Below are 22470 nucleotides of genomic sequence, written 5' to 3' on the forward strand. Positions count from 1 at the left end.
GTTGAAAATATGAGAATTAAAATAAACTAAAGTTGATATTGATATTATGTCTTGAGTTTAAGGCATGTGACCCTATATGTGATAGTCTATGTGAGGTCATAGTATAGATATTACATGTATACATAGTTTTCTTTTTTAGTACAATAAGTGGGATATGGAGATTCGAACTTATGATCTTTTGGTGTGTCAATTACAGCTGAGCTAAGTTTATGTTGGCTTCCATGCATATATAGTTCCTACATAATTAATATATTAAAAAATAAGAATAGATTAAGTTTAGTTCAATGGTTATCAACGTTCATGAATGATAAATCATAGATCGAACTATTGAATCGAAAAAATAGAGTATTATCATATAGCTTTATATTGGCTAAGTTCACGACTTGGATAAGCGGACTCAAACTGGTGACATTCGCACAAGGTAAACCACCGGCTCTCAGACCCTCGTCTGATTCTACCATAGAGGCCAAATATTAGTACCCTAAATCGATCTTAAGAGACTTAAAAGTCCATTGATTGAATTTCATTAGTGTCAAAAACACAAGAGTGAGATTGTTTGAGATTTCATTTAATCTATTAGAAATTTGTATATCATCTTTTGATTTTGATAGAATACTAAACTATTTATAGATTCTAGAATAATAGAATAAATTTCAAAGTGAGAGAGAATGGTTCAAATCATGCAATGACTACCCACCTTAAGAATTAATTTTTGTATTTTTCGATACTAAATGTTGTATGGTCAGACGGCTACCCCATAAAATTAAATTATAAGTTTAGTCATTTAAATGTTAAAGTATATCTTATATATTCCTAAACGATATACTTTAACATTTAAAAAGTATCTAATATATTCTTAAACTTTTAATTTTATGTATTTAAAAGATCCCAAGCTTTTTTAAAAGTGTCAAATAAGTAACTTTCAATTTTGTGTAATAAGCATCCTTGACATATTCAAAAATTTTTAAATTTACGGTTTTACTATACGTAAAATTGAATTTTATGTCTACTAAGACTCTAAATAACGTTAACGTTAAATTTTGGATCTAATAGATCTGTGAATATTAAAAAAATGTAATTAAATAGATAAAAGGTGCATTAGAAACAAATCAAAAGTTGAGAGACATATTGATACATAAAATTAAAATTTTCTATTGGAAAGCTTAGATTGAAGGTGAATTAATCCTAATTATGAAGTTTTTATCAAAGATATATATAGTGTATAATTCATGAAATTGAAATGATCACGCCCACGAGTGTACATATATCTTTTTTCATACAAGATGTGGAGTGGAGTAATTTAAATTCACGACTGTCTAACTAAACATTTGATATCTTAATTCGTTGAGGTTAGGTTGAAGTTGTGAATGAGTACTCAAATTTCATCTATGATTGATTACTTAATTCCTTGATTCACTGTACTTCCATTTGAACTTCACTCCCAACGTGGAGTGGATGCTTGGAATGCTTTTATTATTGATCTTGACTACATGTGTCAATACTTGGAATGCTTTTATTATTGATCTTGACTGCTTTTAAATTTGACTACTCTCTTTTTTTACTTTGAATGCACAACTTTTCTCCCTTCCTCCTTAAACCTAAAATATTAAGACTTTTTATAAAAAATAAAATCCACTAGGTATTTATAGAGTGATTGTGGGAGGGTGATACTCTTGGTCAATTGATTGATCGAGAAAATTGATGTTTTGAGATACATAAAAGTGATTTTGAGAAAAATGAAAGGGTGCGTTTAAGAGTCGGTAGAATCAGTGATTTTAAAAAAAGAGATTCAAGTATAATTGATTTTTCAAAATCACAGTTCAAGTTATATCTTAAAAATAAATTTAAAGCGATTTTAAACTTTTCTAAAATCAATTTTTTTTTATTTTGCCAAACATAATCAATTGAAAGTGAAGTAATTTTAACAATGACAAAAGTGATTTTTACAAAACACACCCAAAATCTCATTTGTATTGTTGAGTGGGAGGGTGATTCTTGGTCAAGTGATTGACGAAGAATTGGGCTTGATTTCATACCACATCACTTATGATTATATCATTTTTGTTAAAATTAATTTTACTCAAATCACTCCCAAACATGGTACGTAGTATTACATGTTTCATATGCTTGAAACAATAGAGTTATGTTTAACAAAACAAATATTAATTAACCCAATGAAGAGTCCTTCTAACACCCTTTGACTAATCTTCACCCAAAGTTTATAATAAAAGATCATTAAAAAAATCCATCTCTCACAATTAAACTAAGAACGTCTTATCAAAGGAAGAGCATAAATTTGTCTAGAAAGAGGTGAAATGTTAAGATATAACTTTCTATGTACATAATTTTTTAATTATCAAATTTTTAGAGTCAAAGCGAGTATAGTTCAGCGGCAATTGATATATGAAAAAGAGTATGGTCTTTATTGTGTCGAGACGTCTGCAATATATGTCGGGAAGGTCTCCGTTGATTGTGTATCTCAAAAGTCAATTTAATTATGAAATTAGGAAATACTATTTTAAGGATATATAAAATAAAGACAAAATATACACTGTAGCAACTTGGAGAGTAAGAATAAAGTACTATAGCAATTTGGGAGTGGAATAATGCTTACTATTGCAATCTGGAGAGTGGAATAGTATTTACCGTAGCAAATCTAAAGGGTGGAATAGTATTTACTGTAGCAACTTGGGTTTGTCGTAGCTACTTGAGTTTATAAAACTGAGAAACAAAGGAAGATTTGTCTTAACAAATCCTACTCGTCGTTTTGAAAACGGGGAACCAAACACCCGTTGAGATTTTTTTATATTTAATTTTGAAGTTACCATAAATTGGGAGGTCGTCCTTCTAAGTTATGCCTTTTCATCCAACCTTAGAGTTGCCTGTTACAAGAGTTCTCAAATCTCTTAGATCTTGTCGAGCTCAAAAAAAGAGAGAAAAAAAAATCTTGTCTAAACTTTTTTTTTTTTTTTCACTTCTCCGAACTTAATTATTTAACCAAACTTTTCTATATTAATTGTGGGAGTTGTTTTTATTAAACCATATTTTTTTTCTTCCAATTTTCAACTTCAGATATTTTAATAACAAAAACTTTGTATATTCACATCTGTTTTAGTCCACCATATTTATTTGCCTTTCCCCCAACATGTTTCATGCTTTATCCTAGAACCTATCAAACAACGTATTTTAGTACTAAAAAAATGTAGAAAGTGTTTATATAATTTATTCACAATGAACTTTGAAATTAGCACCCACAAAGGATATATATAATATTGATTTTTTAAATGTAGTTTTTGGGGGTTGACATTCATCATATGTAGAGGGAAACTGGTTTCGTGTTTTTTATTTTTTATTTTTCTTTTCATCATTGCAAGTACGAGGCTTTCTATCCATCCATCTAGATGTATCTCAATTAGTTTAAAAACTATATCTAACTAAAAGATTGTGAATTTAAATTTTTACTCTATATGTTATACTAAAAAACGTAGATTTTCGAAATTACAACTCTCTAAGGAGAGTACAAATATCTTAATCATGAAATTATGTTTAAGCTTATCTTTTTTTACTCATTTGAATGACTAGTTTTATTTGATGGAAAGAATATGCTTTAATTGATTAATATTTAGAATATAAATATATGAGAATACTAATATTATTTATGTTTCAATATAAAGGAGAAATAAGAAATAAAAGGTTGATTTCTTATTTTTAGATTCACCTAATAAAAAATATTTGTTTAACACATTCGTTTTTAAAGTTTGTTTTAGGATTACGTGATTCTATTAGAAATTTTTAAGTGTTTTCAAATCTTAAATTTGAAAATTTAAAAGATATAATTATATTAAAAAGATAAAAACTTTTTATTAAAATATAATATATTATAAATTATATACTAATTACACTAAATGTGTAATAGGTTAATAAATTAATTAATAATATTTTAGATGAAACTAAATACTTAGTTGGTCTATAAATATATTACTAAATACACCTTGAAATTTTTAATATACCTTAAATTATTTGTTAAACAGAGATTCAATTTTCAAATCTGCTATCAAACATATATACGAAAATACTAAAAAACATCGAATACAATTATGTCTTTCATTAAATTCCTTGTTTTAATATTTATGTTTTCAAATCACCAACTAAATACACCTGAGACATTTTGCTATTGTATTAAATAAGTGTAATCATTTGTGTTTTTTGGCCTTTTGTTTTTAAAAGCTATATTTGTTTTTCTTTTTTCGTTAAAAGAAAGCACTTCTCTTTTTAAAAGTATTTTAAAATCTTGACCAAATTTTAAAAGCCAAAGAAGGATTTTTGAAAACTATATTTTAATTTTTTTATTTTTAAATTTGGTTTGCGTTTTAAAAGCATGTAATGAAACCAACCATAATTGCCGAGACACCAGCCTAGTTAGAAAGTTTATTTTCAATGATTTATTTAAATTACATTTAATAGATAAATAAATTTCAAAGGTTACCACACATATTTAAACTAAAATTCAATTAAGTGAAAATTTTAATTTTTACTTTCGAATTCAACACGCTTAATTATTTTTTAAGCTACTGTTACAATTTTTATTTCGTTCACTCATTAGTCTTCAACCAAAAATAGAAAAAAAAAATTCATAAAAATCTCCTAAAATGTACTAATTCCAAATAAAATCGAGCCCTAAAAAGTTTATGCAAGAAATCAACCTTGAGTAAATCAATAACAAATAAACTAAACTCACACACAGCCTTCTTCACTAAAGTCCAACAATATCGTGTAATTAAAATTTTAGTTATGTTTATTCGGGGAGTGTGAATGAAGGATGAATCAATTTTTACAATTTAGAAGAATGATCCGCGGTAATTGACATATATTAATTTAAAAAATATCCTAACTTTCTAATTTATTTTAAAATAATACTTTTAGAATTTGCATTGGACTAATTTCTCCCACCTCACCAACTTATCCTCCCTCCATCATCTTGAGTTGCATAACAACAACTTCTCTAACACAATTTTGGTGGAGATTCATTGTATGATTGCGATTTCTATACTTGAATTCCAATAGCCTTCACATAACCATTTCCCATCTTAAAGCCGTTGTTCTTTGCTTCGATTCCATTAATATTCAATGGAACAAAACTCATGGTACCATTTCATTTAATTTTTTAAAGTTAGATTTTGTATAAATCATAAATGTTTAATTAGTTAAATTGACTTTTTTAATTGGATTGTTTTAAGATTTTGTTAGATTTTTCTTAAAACCGATCTTTAGATTCTAATTTAAATTATTGCTTTTTCATAAAAGAAGACCGTCAAAACAACACCGTCTTTTCAAAAGATGACATGCTACAAATTTTAAAAAAGAATAATTACAACATATCGACATAACTGCTGAAGTGGACAAAGTCATCCATTATCTTATAAATAAAATTTGAAGTGAGAATATTTTCAAAATTAGCTCTGTAAATAGTAATATTTAAAAAAAAATCACATGTATATAATGGTATATTATATATGTGTAATCACGTGGAGTTCACGTGCAGCTCAGCTTATCTTGTGTATCCACGGGCGGGCCACGGCCAAAGCCTTCACGGGCACGTTCTGGCCACACACTTGGCATCATCCAACTCACGCTCGCCTTATTCCTTCGCCCCAAATTTCCCAATTCCCCAAAAAAACAATCCTTCGATCCCCAATATTCCGGCTTCCACGTCACTGTTCACCGGAGTAACCCTCCGCCGGCGATCATCGTTGCCCCATACGGTGACGTTTTGAAGCAATCCGATGGAATGGAACATGGGTGCGATTGCGATTGCCACGACGGGCCCCCACTTGTTGGCTTTTGCCCACGAGTTTTAATCGTGGAAGCCACAACAATTTTGGGCTCTGCAAGAAATTTGATCTTTCAGGAGCAGTCAAATTTGGGGATTTCAATTTAACCGAGGTGAGGACGACCTCGACCACGACGCCTCACTGAGCTCTTTATTCTTTTCACACATGGCGATTGTTTGTTTGGGGCTTTTATTAGTGTCCTGAATTCGGTAACGAGAACGGAGAGCGCTCGAGTTTTTCATTCTAATTCTACCCATTTTTTGAAATTAAAGAAAAAGGAAAAGTGAACTGTCGAGTCCTAGAGAAAAAGAAAGGAAAGCGAGTGCGATGCCCACTGGCAGTTTCTTTCTTTTCCTCCATTGACGATAAAGTTTCGAGAAGGAGGGATTTGTGAGCGAAATCCAGAAGTGAGGGGAAAATTTTTTAGTAACCCACATCGTAAAAACTCTGTAATCCCCACTGCATACTGTTGATTATCCAATCATGCATCCCGATGATCGGCAGGAGCAACCGTTGTTACCGGAAGAAGAAGAAGAAGAAACTGCTTATGATTTGAGGGAGAAGGTTGTGGTTATTGGGATCGACGAATCGGAGGCCGATTCGGGAGTGGGTGTCCCGCCGTTTTCATGGAGGAAGCTCTGGCTGTTCACCGGGCCAGGGTTTTTGATGAGCATAGCGTTTCTGGACCCTGGGAATTTGGAGTCCAATCTTCAGGCGGGTGGGATTGCTGGGTATTCTCTGTTGTGGCTTCTGTTTTGGGCTACGGCCATGGGGCTTCTGATTCAGCTGCTCTCGGCCAGGCTTGGCGTCGCCACTGGCCGGCACTTGGCCGAGCTCTGTAGAGAAGAGTATCCAACTTGGGCCAGAATGGTGCTGTGGGTCATGGCGGAATTGGCCCTCATTGGGGCTGATATACAGGAAGTTATTGGGAGTGCCATTGCCATCAAGATTCTAAGTAATGGTGCTTTGCCTCTCTGGGCTGGAGTCATCATCACTGCTCTAGATTGGTAACTTTTCTTGTTTACTCTCTTCTCAATTTGAGTTCCTTGTATGATGCTTAAGAGTTTCCCCAATTGAAAGTGTTATGTTGATTCTTGTCAGTTTTATCTTCCTGTTCCTTGAGAATTATGGTGTGAGGAAATTAGAGGCTGTTTTTGCTGTCCTTATTGCCACAATGGCTCTCTCTTTTGCTTGGATGTTTGGGGAAACTAAGCCAAATGGGAAGGAGCTTCTATTGGGTGAGGACTCAGGAGTGTTCCCTCTCTTTTCTTTCATTGTGTTTTGTAACTGTTGAATCAGTATTGTCTTTGCCTCTAATACAATGGCCAATATTGAACCTTGTTCACAGGTATTTTGATTCCGAAACTTAGCTCCAAGACTATAAAACAGGCTGTTGCTGTTGTTGGATGTATCATTATGCCTCATAATGTGTTTCTGCACTCTGCCCTTGTGCAGTCGCGAGATGTTGATCCGACCAAGCGAGGACGGGTTCGAGAAGCTCTCAGATACTACTCCATTGAGTCCACTCTAGCCCTTCTTGTCTCCTTCATCATCAACTTGTTTGTTACAACTGTGTTTGCTAAAGCTTTCTATGGCACAGACATAGCGAAGAGCATCGGTCTCGTGAACGCAGGCGAATACCTTCAAGATAAATATGGTGGAGGACTTCTCCCCATTTTGTACATCTGGGCTATTGGTTTGTTAGCTGCCGGCCAAAGTAGCACCATTACTGGTACATATGCAGGACAGTTTATCATGGGGGGATTCCTGAACTTGAAGTTGAAAAAATGGCTAAGAGCTTTGATTACTCGAAGCTTTGCAATCGTGCCGACTATGATTGTTGCTCTAGCATTTGAAACTTCCGACTCGATGGTCGACGAATTGAATGAATGGCTCAATGTCCTCCAGTCAATTCAGATCCCTTTTGCTCTCATTCCTCTTCTCTGTTTGGCTTCTAAGGAACGTCTAATGGGCACTTTCAGAATTGGCCCTGTTTTAAAGGTATGTTTCTTTCTTTACTATCTTCACTATTGCAACGTTTATGCTATACAGTCTATTGCCATGGAATGATCTAATAACTTGGTCACAACTTTGTTCTTTCTTTTGATTTCAGAGTACAATTAGTTTAGTCACTGGTCACCGTGTATAATCAGTTTCATGTTTTAGAATTAATGGATGATGGCTTTGTTGCTTTCATTAAATTTGAACCCAAAAGGTTAAGCAGACTTCCTAAGTTGTAGGTCAAGGCACGAGACCCACCAAGTGGCTATCGGTATATTGATTAGGAGGAAATGATATAAACAAGTTTGAACACGAGATCTTTGGTTCTAATATCATATTAGTTCACCACCAAACTCAAAACCTTAAACTAATAAATTATGGTACGTCTAATCTTTTATACGTATTCTTCACAGCAGTCGAAGAAATTTTAGCCATATTAGAATGGAAGACACCCTTATAATAGATTAGCAAGTCCTTGGCCATCCTCCTTGCTGCTGTTAGTGTTTTAGGCAAAACTTCCATAGCTTCTAATTCTCTTATTGTTCAATATAAATAGTTTGGAAATAGAACAACATTTGCAGTTCAATTACTCACATCTCCTTCTGCCCTTTCAGATATCCTCTTGGCTGGTGGCAGTCTTGGTGATGGCCATTAACGGGTATCTTCTGGTGAGCTTCTTCTCATCGGAAGTGAACGGAGCATTCATCGCCACTTTCATGATCGTCTTCATTGCTGCGTACCTTGCCTTTGTTGTTTACCTCATCTTTCAAAGTATTTCGTTTTCAAGTTGGCATGACTTCATAAGCCGGAAGACTTGCACAGACACTGGGAACTGAGTGATCATCTCCTACCTTGACTTATTTAGTAGACTACCGATCGACCTTCGTCGAATAACTGTCTCATCATCGACCATCTGTTGAAATGAAATCAGAAAACTCTTCCCAGGAGTAACATATATATCAGTTAGTTGAAAGATATAGTTATGATTTGGAGAAAAGCTGTTATGTGGTTAATTTTGTATGATAACTGTTCATTTTTCTGTTGTATACAGTGAAATGAAGAAAGATTGTAGGCTGCAGCCTGAAACCTGGTAGCTGATTTTAAGTTCTGTTGTTTTGATAGTTTTCTAACTTTACCCAATTTCCAAACTAGGTAATATTAATGTTATTTAAATGTTCTGAAGTTGCTTCCCAAAGTTGAACTTAAATTAACTCTTCACTCTGCTGATCGCTAAAGACTGATGGTAAATCATTAAATCATACTTTGTAGTGGCCTATTCAAATTTGAATCTATGGCTTTTTGGGTAGCTTACTAATAAGTTTTTTTTCCATAATAATACTAATAAGTCAAAATATGCTTAGGTTTACCGTCAAAAACTAAATACTAAGCTAAGTAAATGATCAATATTACTTGTAATGGCCGACATGAATATATTTTAGTGGTAATTGGAAATTGTGTCATGTTTACAGTTTTTTATTTTTTAATTTTTTGAGATTTTAACTATGGTTTAATAGCTGCAAAGTTTTTCATTTTGTTTAGTACAAGAAATCAATTTAATCAACATTTTGTTTAGTACAAGAAATCAATTTAATCAATAAGGATAGATGGACAAAAAATTGTGTCATGCTTACAGTTTTTTAATTTTTTAATTTTTTGAGATTTTAACTCTAGTTTAATAACTGCAAAGTTTTTCATTTTGTTTAGTCCAAGAAATGGGGGTTGGGATTTGAATTCACAACCACTGGATCGAAAATGAGTGCTTTAAAGTTATGTTCATAGTGGTAAAAGTTTTCAATTTAATCTCGAGTATGCTGACATGTAACATATATATCCAATAATATGGATAACTTCTAAGTTACTTTCATCACGATTCAATCTATAACTTATATCTTCAAGAACATATATATATTTCAGGTTTTATTTATTCATTTCCTTAAATTAGTTAATGAATTATATTGCCTTTTGAGTAAAATATATAAATCCATTTTGAATTAATTGTTTAATTGGAATTTGAAATTGATTTTTTTTTAAATCATTTAAACTTAGAGTTGTATTTTGTGAGTGATTTTGGCATATCCAAATCACTTTCCTTTGATCATGTTTGGTAAATTAAAAAATTAATTTTAAGAAAATTTAAAATCACTTTAAATCGATTTTAAAGGTACCTATGATCGTAATTTTGAAAAATCAATTATACTTATTTCTGTTTTTTCAAAATCACTCATTCCACCATCCCTCTCAAACACATTCTCAGTGTGGACTTTTTTTTCTTTATCACTTATTAATATCTCTCGATATTACCTTTCCTGATTTTTGACAAATATATAGGTTTCAAAATATATTTCTTTATTATTTTATTATTCTTTGGAGAAATTATACGGGTTTAAATACTATTTTGGTTCTCTTTAGTTCATTTTAGCCCATGTCCTTTCAAAACGTTTATTTTTTTCATGTACTTTTCAAAACATCTATTTTAGTCAATATACTTTTATAAATTGAATATTTTAGTCCATTCATTTTCATTTTATCTCATTTTTCATAATATTTTTAGCATGATATTTCACTCACTAAATTTTTTAGATGTAACAATAAATTTCTATTAAAGAGTTTTCATTGTATACAAAATTTGTGTTCAAATTTTAGAAATAAAAATCAAATTGATCACTTTTTAAAAATACATGGACTAAATAGACGTTTTGAAAATACATGAACTAAAGTGAATAGAATTGAAAACTGAAAGTATAGGAACCAAAATAATATTTAAATTATTCATGTATAGACACACTTTTGGAACTAATATATATACATATATAGTACAATACGTGGGGCGGGATCAAATTTATAATCTCTTAGTTGTAAATTGATGTTAATTAGTGTTGATGCTCACTTTTGTCAAAATATATATATATATATATCTTTCTTTTATCATGGATGAAACGACCGAAAATTACATAAATTTATCTATGCGTGACAAATAAGTGCACTGAGAGGAAGACGTAAAAAAAAAATAAAAATAAAAATAATAGTCCAACTTTTATATATACTTGGTCTAATCAAATGCGATTAATATCACAAATGTGATTCTTTTCTCAATTTTCGAATTAATTAAATCAAATCAAACTTGACTGTGCCCAAATTTTCTCCATAAAAAGAGAAAAAAAAAACTAAATTCAAGTAGGAATTAGTCCATCTACTGATGACATCTAAGAAAATATGAAAATTCGGACGGAGTGTTTTTTCTTTTGAATTTATTATTATTATTATTATTATTTTAGATTGGACGAAGATTCTTGCTTAATTAGATTTTTTTTTTTGATAGATGCTTAATTAGATAATTGACAAGAGAGAAGAGAAGTTTCCAAAAGTAACGTTAGAGTTTGTGCACTAATAAAGTATTACAATTAAAGAAGTACATATTGAATGATCTAAAATAATAAGCTCTTCAACTTTTTAATTGTTGTCTAAAAAAAAAACGTTTTAATTGTATAATACTATGATTATTAGTTGTACAATAGGTTAATTATAAATTGTTGATTAAATAATAAATCATTAGTTATTTTATAACGTCTAATTATGATGTGTAGTCGTACTCAAAGTGAAAAAAAAAGTTATGATGTGTATTCAATTATGATTTGTAGTTATTTGAGCTGGTCTATTATATAGATAAATTAACTAAATTTGAACCTAATTAAATTGGTTAAGACATATTATAGCATCGACTAAAAGATTAGAGGTTTGAATTTTTATCCCACATACTAGGAAGAAAAAAGAATGCTGTCTCTCACACATGATGATTCTTGCGTCAATAGACAATTTTCTAAAATTGATAAAAACTTTCGCGTTGATATATCTAATATTAAACATATCAATGGTATATTAATATTAGTCAGTTATCTATCTATATATATATATATATATTTTAGTACAACATGTGGAAATGGTATTTGAACTCACAATTTCTTGGTTGGATATATATGTAATTACCGTTGAACTATGCTCGCTTTGACAGGTATATCAATTATATTAGTGATATGTCTAAAATAAAGTATATCATTGATATCTTCAGTCTGACTAATACTTCATATTAGTGTTATATATTAATTATTACTTCATATTAGATATATCATAGTAATAATAGATATATTAGTAATATATGTGCATATACTTAGTATTTTGTATATTAGCTGTATGATTATGTTAGACCTAAAATGAAATTTATTACTAATATATATCAATAAGAAACTAATACGTATTTAGACCAAAATCTTCCACTCAATGAGTATTTGACAGTGATATACCTAATATGAAGTATATTATTCACATATTTAATGTGACAAAAATACTTCGTATATATTAGATATATCAGTTAGTGATATACTTTAGATTTAATATATCAATTATGTAATTCGCATCTATCTAATATCAAGTATCTTGATATATCAACAAGAAACCAAAAATGATACTTAAACCAAAATATTCAAATTGGAGAAAATTTATCAATGATATGTCGTTTTTTTTTTTTTGAGTACTATCAATGATATGAAGTATATAATTAATATATTTTGTGTGACTGATATAATTCATATGAGATATATCAATTATATCAGTGATATAATTAGTATTCAATAACTCATAGACTACTTCAAAAAAAAAATTTGATATACTTAATATTAAATATATGAGTGATATATATTCTTCATGGTCATGTATATCAATTTTAAAAAATAACCATAGGAAAAGTATAATAACAAAACAAATGATTTTTAAAAATTTTCAATTTCTGCAGAAAAAAAATTGTTGGTATATTTCTAAATATGACAACAAAAAAATGCTATTCATAAAAAATACCCGATTCTTTTGATCTCTAATATATATATTATATCCATATCAAAACATCGTTCATTTTAATCTTCCCTCATTTATAATTGTATTTTTCTCTTCTAAATCGCAATTAATGTTAAACTAATGATATCGGTCCATTGGTTCTGATTCTTGTAATTAATTATTTTAGCTTTTGTACTAAAAAAACTAAAGAACTATTTTCTCTCTCTTATTTTCCCTCTCCTACCTCTATATATTTGATGATTGAACTTTCCCACCAAAAGGAGAGAAACCAAAACCAAGTACTGGAGTGACCATAGAAATGGAATTTCTTTTGCTTTCTATTCTCTCTTCTCTCTTCTCTCTTCTCATTGTCTTAAGCTTTCTACCGCGACCTCGTCGCGGGAACCTACCACCAAGCCCGCCTTTCGCTCTTCCATTGATAGGTCATATCCATCTCGTCAAACATCCCGTCCATCGAACGTTTCACAAAATCTCCAAAAAGTTCGGACCGATTTTCTCTCTTCGATTCGGTTCACGTCTCATTGTAGTTGTATCATCTTCTTCTGCCGTGCAAGAATGCTTTACAAAGAACGATATTGTTCTTGCAAATCGGCCAATAATGAAGAGTGGGAAGTACTTAGCATACAATTACACCACCTTGGGGTCCTCCCCTTACGGCGAACATTGGCGAAACCTCCGTCGAATCAGCGCCCTCGAGGTATTGTCGACAAGTCGTCTTAATTCTTTCGTGGGAATCCGAGAAGATGAGATTAAACGTTTGATGCATAGATTATGCGGCGATTCTTTGGAAGAGTTTGCAGTGGTGGAAGTGGAGCCATTGTTTTTAGATCTTACGTTTAGTATTGTCATGAGAATGTTGGCTGGGAAGAAGTATTATGGGGACGACATGTCGGAGGATTCGAGGCAATCGAGGAAGTTTAGGGAGGTGGTGACACAGATTCTAGCTCATGCTGTGTCGTGGAATCCAGGAGATTTCATTCCCATGTGGAACTTGATTGATCCAAGTGGTTTGGAGAAGAGGATAATGAAGCTTGGACAGAGAGCTGATGAACTCTTTCAAGGATTAATTGATGAGATTCGGAATCAGAACAATGGAGGAAACACCATGATTGACCATTTACTTGGCTTGCAAAACACACAGCCAGAATATTATAGTGATCAAGTTATCAAAGGCATTATTCAGGTATGTTTTCCATCAATGTCAATTTCTTGCCTTTTTTATAATCTTTCTTCTCTTTCTCCCCGTCTTTCGTATTGTCAAGGATCCCACGTTGGGAAGAGAATGGACCTTATAAAGGTTTATAATCGACATGTGTTACTCCTCTCGTTTCCATTAGTTTTGAGATGGAACCACATCAATATTGATATGGTATTAGAACCCAAAATGCTCAAACGAGCATCTGGTCTAAAAATGAGATTCGACCAAGATCGATGAGCCAAAAGAGCCACGATCTTGAGGGGCATGTTAACAATTGGTTTTGAGACGGAACCCCATTAATATTGACACGTATAGTCCTAAAAATTAATGCTCATTTCATGTAGGATATAATATTAGCAGGGATTGACACTTCAGCAGTGACCATAGAATGGGCACTATCTCATCTGCTAAACAATCCAGATGTTTTAAAGAAAGCAAGAACTGAGATAGATTATTGCATTGGACAAGAGCGTATGGTAAATGAAGCTGATTTATCGAGTTTGAGTTACCTACAAGGAATAATCTCCGAGACTCTACGGCTAACTCCCACAGGTCCTATCCTCATCCCACATTGTGCATCTGAAGACTGCAAAGTAGAAGGTTACGACATTCCACGTGACACCATTGTATTGGTGAACGCTTGGGCTATACATAGAGATCCAAATTTATGGGAAGATGCTAAAAGTTTTAAGCCGGAAAGGCATACAAATGCAATAAGACCTAACACATATGAACTACTCCCATTTGGTGTTGGAAGGAGAGCATGTCCTGGCATGGGAATGGCACAACGAGTAGTTGGCTTGACTTTGGCATCTTTGATTCAATGTTTTGAGTGGAAAAGAGTGAGCAGCTCACTAGTTGACATGACTGAAGGTGAAGGAACAACTATGCCAAAAGCTCAACCATTGATTGCCAAGTGTAAACCACATCCAATCATGAAAGTTATTCTCAGCAAAAATAATTGACCAACATGAGCTCGAGGTTTTCTTTGTCACTCCCAAAACTTCTTCGTTTTCAAAGGAACTAGACTTTGGACGGGTCAACCCTCTTTTTTATGTGCCGCTTTACGATTAAAGAATATTTGAAAATAGATTTCCAAAAACTAGTAAAAGGATGTAACTATGAATATTCTGATTTTGAAATAATGGAAACTATTACATATGCGTGTATGTAGAATAGAATAAATTATAGTTGTAATGGAAGTTAAGTTTGTTTGTGTGATTTTGATGTATTACAAATAATTCAAATATATTTTACGAGTTGATAAATTCAAAATAATTCATATCCATTTGATGCTGATACTAATTTTAACTTTTCATTTAAATATTTTAGTTTATAAAAAAATTATACTGATGTATTTCTTTCCTTGTTCTTTTCACTTTTCAAAAACAATTTTGAAAATCTTAACCAAAATTTAAAATTAGAAACAAAAAACTAAAAGCCAAAGGGAGTATAGTTGTATAGCGATTGACGTGTATCTATATGACCAAGAGGTCACAAGTTCGAAATTCCACCCCACACGTGTTTTATTAAAAAAAGAAACAAAAAATTAAAAACCATTTAAAACAATTGGATCTCACTGCCGCATCTTGAACGATGTCGGATCTTGCCGCTAGGCTTGCCTTGGATGTGGATCTCACCACTAGGGACGTTAGGCTCACCATGGATCTCGCTACTGAAGATACTGGGCTCGCCGTCGGGGATGTTAGGCTCCATTTAAAACAATTGGATCTCACTGCCGCATCTTGAACGATGTCGGATCTTGCCGCTAGGCTTGCCTTGGATGTGGATCTCACCTCTAGGGACGTTAGGCTCACCATGGATCTCGCTACTGAAGATACTGGGCTCGCCGTCGGGGATGTTAGGCTCGCCATGGACGTTGTTGTTCGTGGATATATGTGAGAGTTGAGAGAGGGAGTTCAAAAAGAGAAAGATAGGGAAAAATAGGGGGAAAAGAAAGAGAGGGGAGTGGGGTAAAGAGAGGAAAAAAGAGGCAGGCGAATGAAAATTTAAAAAATATCAGGACTTTTCCCAACGTTTTTTGAATAACGTAAAAAAAAAGAACAAGAGGGGGAAAAAGATAAAAATAAAAAAAAAGAGTGGGAAAAAGAGGCGGGTGAATGAAAATTTTAAGAAATATCGGGACTTTTCCCAGACGTTTTATTACAATGGTCGAGAAAAATCAAACTTACCGTGACATTTTTAGATGCGTCAGGAGAAGTGATTTTTTCCGACGTTTTTTTGTGCGTTGAAAAAACCCAACTTTCTTGTAGTGTGGATATACTAAAAAGAAAAGTAAATTAAAAAGAATGAAGAGAGGTCTAGGGTTTCAACCTTTATTGTTCAAATATAAAGTGATAAGTAAAATATTGTCTCTTATTTCTTACTAAATCTTTCTCAAGCATTTAGCAAACAGTTCTGTAAGTCAATTGCTACGTCTCTGTGAAATTTTGAACCTATCGAAAATCTTTAAGCTTGGGAGATTCATGAATGCTACGCAAGAATTCGTAAACATCTGTCTTACAATGTGACCTATGACTAAATATTCGAGGTTTTATTCAACTCTCTATCTCTCAATTTCAAATTGAATATAAAATCATGTCGTTGGTGATTAAGCAACTACAAACATTAACTACAAACATTACCATCAGAATGTTAACTCAACGAATGGAAATAACTTAGTTAATCATAGATACATGAAGCCCAAGAGTTCATAGCTTTGGCTACATTGTGTCATAGAAATGAAATCTAACACAAAAACTAAGCTAAAATATAAAAAAACAATAATCAAAACGGTAAAGAAATGGTTCCCAAGAGATAACTTAGGTAGCTCGGGACCTCAAAGAAAATATCCTTAAGGTCTTTCAAAAATGAGAAATTTATAGGCCTGGAGGTCGTCGCGCACTGAATCTTGCGTTTTCAAAATCTCCGCTTCAAGGTTTGAGAACACCTAGGCATTGTAATTTTTTCCTCCAAATTGTTTTTTTTTTCTTTTTTTTGCTTAGAAAACCTCTAATGTGGCTTCCAAAGACTAATCAACCGTCACCTACAAAAATAAATGAAAACAAAGAAACAAAAGAAAATATAAAAATAATTAAAAAAAAAAAATTTAAAGGAAACAACCTAAACTTTGATATGATAAGTAAATTCAAATACCCATAAACTTAATATTTAATTTATTCGTCCTCAAGCAAAACAAAAAATAAAACTTACAAAACAAGCAAATCTCAAAAGCAAGAATATCAAAATAAAAGAGAAGTACAAAACACCTAGTAATAATGTCTACAATCCTAACTTATTTAAAATTTCTTGTGTGTGGGCGCTTAGCTTCACACTTTGGTAATCTTTCAACTTAGAGAAGCTTTATACATATAATCCTCTACTCATGTTATAATGCCACACTAAGTCTTATTTACTTCATTGTTTAAATGACATGAGAGAACAGTAGCTTATTACACAACCATTGCAGAAGTCTTTATCCCAATATTTCATATCCTTTGTCTACTAGTCAAGCTTGCAGATTTAGATTGCTCGAGACTGACTCTAACTAATCACAATGGAGGTAGCTTTTTCCGTCATCACCAATTTTTCTTCTCTCTTGTTTATGAATTCAGTCAAACCAAATTTAAAGATAGTAGCTTTCACACAACCATTGCAGGAGTCCTTACTCTCAGTACTCACCTACTCAGATTACTCAAGAATCATTCAAACTGATCACAAAGGTAGCTCTTTCTGTTTTATTTTCTATTTTTTTAGAACTCACTGCTACAAATATGGGTTTCGATGTCAGTTAAAAACTGTCATTAACTAAATTCGTGCCATTTTATAACTGTCATGAATTAAGCCATCGAGAAAGAGGGGAACATGACAACTTTTGAAAAATTGTCATTAATGCAAATGACAGTTATAATTTGTCACGAATGGATCTCCTACCACAATTTAAAAAACGTCACAAATATCTCATTTGATGACAGTTTATAATTGTCTTTGTTCTACCGTCAATAAAAACTTAATTCTGACAATGTATAATTGTTATGTGTTGATGCTTAGATTTTGGCCTTCCCGGTTCTCTCCAAAATGCGCACCAAACTCGATGATCAAGGGACTGAATACTTGTAAAAACGAGTAACCCTAAACCGGTGTGACTTCTGTCACACGGGCTCCGATGCCTAAGTTAGCTATAGGAGGATCACTAAGCAACTAAAGTACTTGAAGTATAATTCAACTTACCTTCAATGGGGGGTTCCCTCTCTATTTATAGTTGATCTTCCTCGGGTTTTTCCGAACTCCAACCCCAGGTCATCTCCAGATACTCGAGCTTACTGGGTCGTGATACTTTCGGGCCCTTTAATCGATGTTTGGGCCCGAACATCGTTTGACTGGTACTGGGAGAGAGAGAGAGAGGTGTCGAGAACCTTCTCGACCTAAAGCCGAGAAGGGCTCGACACTGAGGTGGGGTCGGCTCTTACATGGGTCGGCCCTTATGTTTTGGGCCGGCCTCAATCCATCGGTGGTCTTGGTTCTTCCTTCTTCTTTTACAGTCCAATCTCTATTCTCATATGAACCGTATTGTTCCATACATTTTATAAACATCACGAAAAATATGTATAACGATAATTTAAAAATGTCATAGAATATTTAATAATGACATTTTTTAACAATCACGGAAATTAATATAGTAACAATTTAATTTTTTGTAACGTAATTTTATAACTATCACGAATCTTTTAACTATAACAATATTCGTATCACAATTTGTTTTGAACAAAAGTTATCAATAGTCCAGAAATATTCGATAATGACAATTTTCATTTGTTATAAAAAGGTTTTCAATAACATTGTTTTAGTGTCACGAAACATATTTGGTTAACTTTTATAATTATTTAGGGTACTCCTATAAATGTCGCAACTATTGAAATAGTGATCTTTTTTTTGACATCACAAATTTTAACTATTTTAATGGTGGAATAAACCTGTCCTGACATGTTTTTTCAAGATGTCATTTTTCACATACCTAGTACCGGTAAATTTTACGTATTTCACATTCATACAAAAACACACACATATATAGAGGTATGCAAACCAGGAAGCTGTCATATATATATATAAACAAAATATCCATACATAACATATACTAAGTATTGACAAAACATAAACAAACTATATTCACAGGTACATCAACCTCGTATACATAAACCAACTATTTTAAAAGTACATAAAACATGTATTCACGGCTAACCCAACAAAAATGGCCTAAAAGTCACATAGTTGCAATCAAAGTTCTCTAGGGAACTTCTCGCAAGACCCAAGCAATAAAACAATATAAATATTTCTCCATAACATATAGTAATTGGACCGTCATAGCATGTATTTAATATATTGTCATTCTATGAAATAAGAATTAAAACTCCATACACATTGAAAGTACGCCAAAAAATTTTCCTTTACATCCTCGTTTCTCAAACCTTTGCTCCCATGAGTACTCCAACATATCGAAAACAAACAATTAAAAAAATATTAATATGAACTCTCATATTAGTTTATCCACAATAAATAATTGCACTCTAACAAACGTGCTTCTCACAAATCATAAGAGGTATTTCAGCTCAACGATATGTACAAATTTTTCATCATATATCAATTAAGTATCATTCTTTAGGTTCATGTATGAGAAATACTAATTTGAACCATGTATGACCACAACAATTATAAAATTCTTTCTTGAACATCTTTCATTTCTCAAAATATTGATCCCACAAATTATTCTTTCAATAAAATAAAATGAACAATTAAGAAAATCACACTCTAATCAGCATGTTTTCACAAATCAGAATACATGTTTCGGCTCAACGATAAAGTACAAATCTCTCATGAAACATCAACTGTGCAACATTAAAACAGTGCAATAATATATGTATGAGAGGGACCAATTTGTTATCCAATTTGGAAAGTTATCTGAGTTAAATATTTGTACAGAACATATTAATTGGGAAGGGGTTAAATTACACTATCTAGCTAACATACTAACGTATTAGAGGTTGGGAGGGTTGCTGTAAAACATTATTAGCATAGGTTGATCTTAACATATTAATTGGGAGGGGAGTGTTTGAAATGAGATATGATACTCTTTCAGTTTGTCGGAATCATGGTTCTAAACTTCTTTAAATTTCTGCAATAGGTAAAGAAGAAAACAATGTCGAATTAGTATTGCGCCCCTCTACTTGTCAATTAGAGGGTCGAGTGCAAGTGCACGCTGTCACGAGTAATAATTGGAAGTACCCTAAGTTCGTCTCGACATATTAGTTTTCTTTTCAAATAAATTTACAAATCGATTGAAAGTGCAACCAAGTTTAGGATAAAATAGTTGAGATTGTTTTAGAAGCACTATTTAAAAGACAAGGAAAAGAGAATGTAGAAAGTCAACTCACCTAATCTAGGTGCATCTGCCTCACATTTTGAAAACCGGTTCGACTAGTATTCTAAACCACTTTTAGTTGTTTAGGAGCTTAGACTAGCATTTAGATATGTCTATGAAATATTAGAATCCTAAATAATTTGAGATTCAACTTTCATTTAACGAGTAAGAGATGCAACGTTTAGATTCTTATTTTAGTACTTTATTTCTAAAGTTACTGTCCATTTTATTTTGATGAAATCCATTTTAATATAACTTGTACTAGACTCAAACTAGCATGATTAAACAAGTGTCCAAAAAGTAAATGAACTATGTAAATTTAATCAATTAAGATAAGTAATGTAAACGTAAACGTCATGCTTACTGATAGTTTCAATTTGATAAAAGGTAATTTAGCTACTCATCGAAATGGAATAAACGAAATCACAAAGAAAATTAACAAAAGAATTCATTTCACTAAATTTGGAGATAAGCAACAATAAACGTTTTAAAGATAAAGATGCAAGAAATTGAAACAACAAAATAAATGGAAATCGTTCTTAAAGCTAAAATGCAAACTAAAGGAAAAGTAAGGAAATTGAAACGTTGGAGGACTGAATTGTGGCAGCTCATTCTTATGGAAGTTCTTAAATTGCTTCTCAATTTATAGCCACGGTGGAGTAGTTGGTTCGAGGAGAAAATGGTTAGCAAATTTGTGGACGTGAGTCTGACTTTGCTTGCTCTAAAAAAATGTCTAAACTTGGCATGAGAAATCTTGAAATTACTTGATCAACACGAACAGTTAAATACACCGTTTTGTAGTCTGGAGCAGGAATGCACCTAGCACGTATACGTGCCAGTGTAGGATTCTTGTGAGCTGATGCGTCTCGCACATTTCAATATGCACAATCTACTGTTTTTCATGTAAAAACACACACATAAAGTACCATTTGTCTTTTATTTACTAAAGTGTGCTCTCCACGTCATATATTACAAATATTAATATATATAAAAGTACCGATGTGAAAAAACTTTTTTCTTGGACGATTTAAAATTAATACATAAATTATCATCATTATATCATTATTTAAAATCACCCCGGTTGTTCTCCTCTTCTTTTAAGGGTTTCTTTCTCTCTTTTTTTTTAATCTTTTTAATGCCTTCATTTAAGTTTCTTTATTAATTAATGAATTTATGTTTAAGTATATTCAATAATGGAACTTGAAAAGTTATATTATTTTAGTGGTTAAATAATGGTTAAAGGAGAAAGTATAAAAATATATTTAAATTAGTAATCACGTGCATCCATAAAATTGAAATGAAAAAAAAGTAAAATTTATAACTATAGAAAATAGATTGCCAACATGAGTTTAACTCAGCGTTATCGACACCAATCTCTAATCAAAAAGTCATGAGTTCGAATCTCATACGTTACTTGATGTGCTAAAAAAAACTATGAAAAATAGATTTAAAAACTATCCAATTAAGAAAAATACTTTAATTTAAATCATAAAATGTAGTTTTGGAATTTCAAAAAATTTACAATTCTTCCCTTCCCTGCAACTCTAAAACGACTCATTTTCACTCATTTCATATAACAATTTGAGATATATGTTTTTCATTTCCCATCAACACTTTCACTTCAACCTAAATGTTGCCAACAACGATACCCTTACCATTATCATAATGATGAACTAAAACCACAATTTTCTAAGTTGTATGGTTCCATGAGCCGCGCCCATCAAGAATTGCATCTTCTCATATATCCATATTGTCGAACATGGAAAGTTTATGAGGGAGTACATTAATTAAGACGATATATAATTAAAGGCGTGAGAAGTAGACCCTATTCCTCTTTAAGAAAATGCGTCGCTCCACGGAGAAAATAAAAGAAAAAAGACAAAGCAAAAATTTTCATTAGTCTACTTCGTTTCCATTATTAGTCATCTGGAACTTCTAATTGACATCAAAGCATATACATGTGTTTTTTTAGTACAACAAATTTGGGATTAACATACACGGTTACTTACCATTAAAGGGTAAATGCAAACATAACAAAAATTAATTACATCCCTTGTCTTTTACGTAAGAATTTTGTATTTTCTTTTTAAGTCGTAACAATTTTGTTTAATTTATTTTCCTTACGAACTAAGATAATTAGTCTCCCAATCAAACTTCTTTATTATACATGCCTTTACCGA

General features: G+C 32.0%; 2 protein-coding genes across 2 annotated transcripts; both read left to right on the plus strand.

Annotated features, from left to right (window-relative positions):
- The first annotated feature begins 5687 nt into the window (after window positions 1-5687).
- LOC111017942 (metal transporter Nramp3) lies at window positions 5688-9014 on the plus strand. Its single transcript, XM_022293840.2, has 4 exons — window positions 5688-6838; window positions 6933-7069; window positions 7180-7832; window positions 8447-9014. The coding sequence occupies exons 1-4, from the start codon at window positions 6315-6317 to the stop codon at window positions 8666-8668; spliced, it is 1536 nt and encodes a 511-aa protein (XP_022149532.1). The 5' UTR covers window positions 5688-6314; the 3' UTR covers window positions 8669-9014.
- Window positions 9015-12941: 3927 nt separating this feature from the next.
- Window positions 12942-15096, plus strand: LOC111017936 (cytochrome P450 81Q32-like). The gene is made up of 2 exons (XM_022293832.2): window positions 12942-13860; window positions 14220-15096. The coding sequence occupies exons 1-2, from the start codon at window positions 12976-12978 to the stop codon at window positions 14838-14840; spliced, it is 1506 nt and encodes a 501-aa protein (XP_022149524.1). The 5' UTR covers window positions 12942-12975; the 3' UTR covers window positions 14841-15096.
- The last annotated feature ends 7374 nt before the right edge of the window (window positions 15097-22470 follow it).

The sequence above is a fragment of the Momordica charantia genome (assembly GCF_013281855.1).
Source record: "Momordica charantia cultivar OHB3-1 chromosome 2 unlocalized genomic scaffold, Mcharantia_2.0 BLBB01000002.1, whole genome shotgun sequence".
In the NCBI taxonomy this organism is placed as follows: Eukaryota; Viridiplantae; Streptophyta; class Magnoliopsida; order Cucurbitales; family Cucurbitaceae; genus Momordica; species Momordica charantia.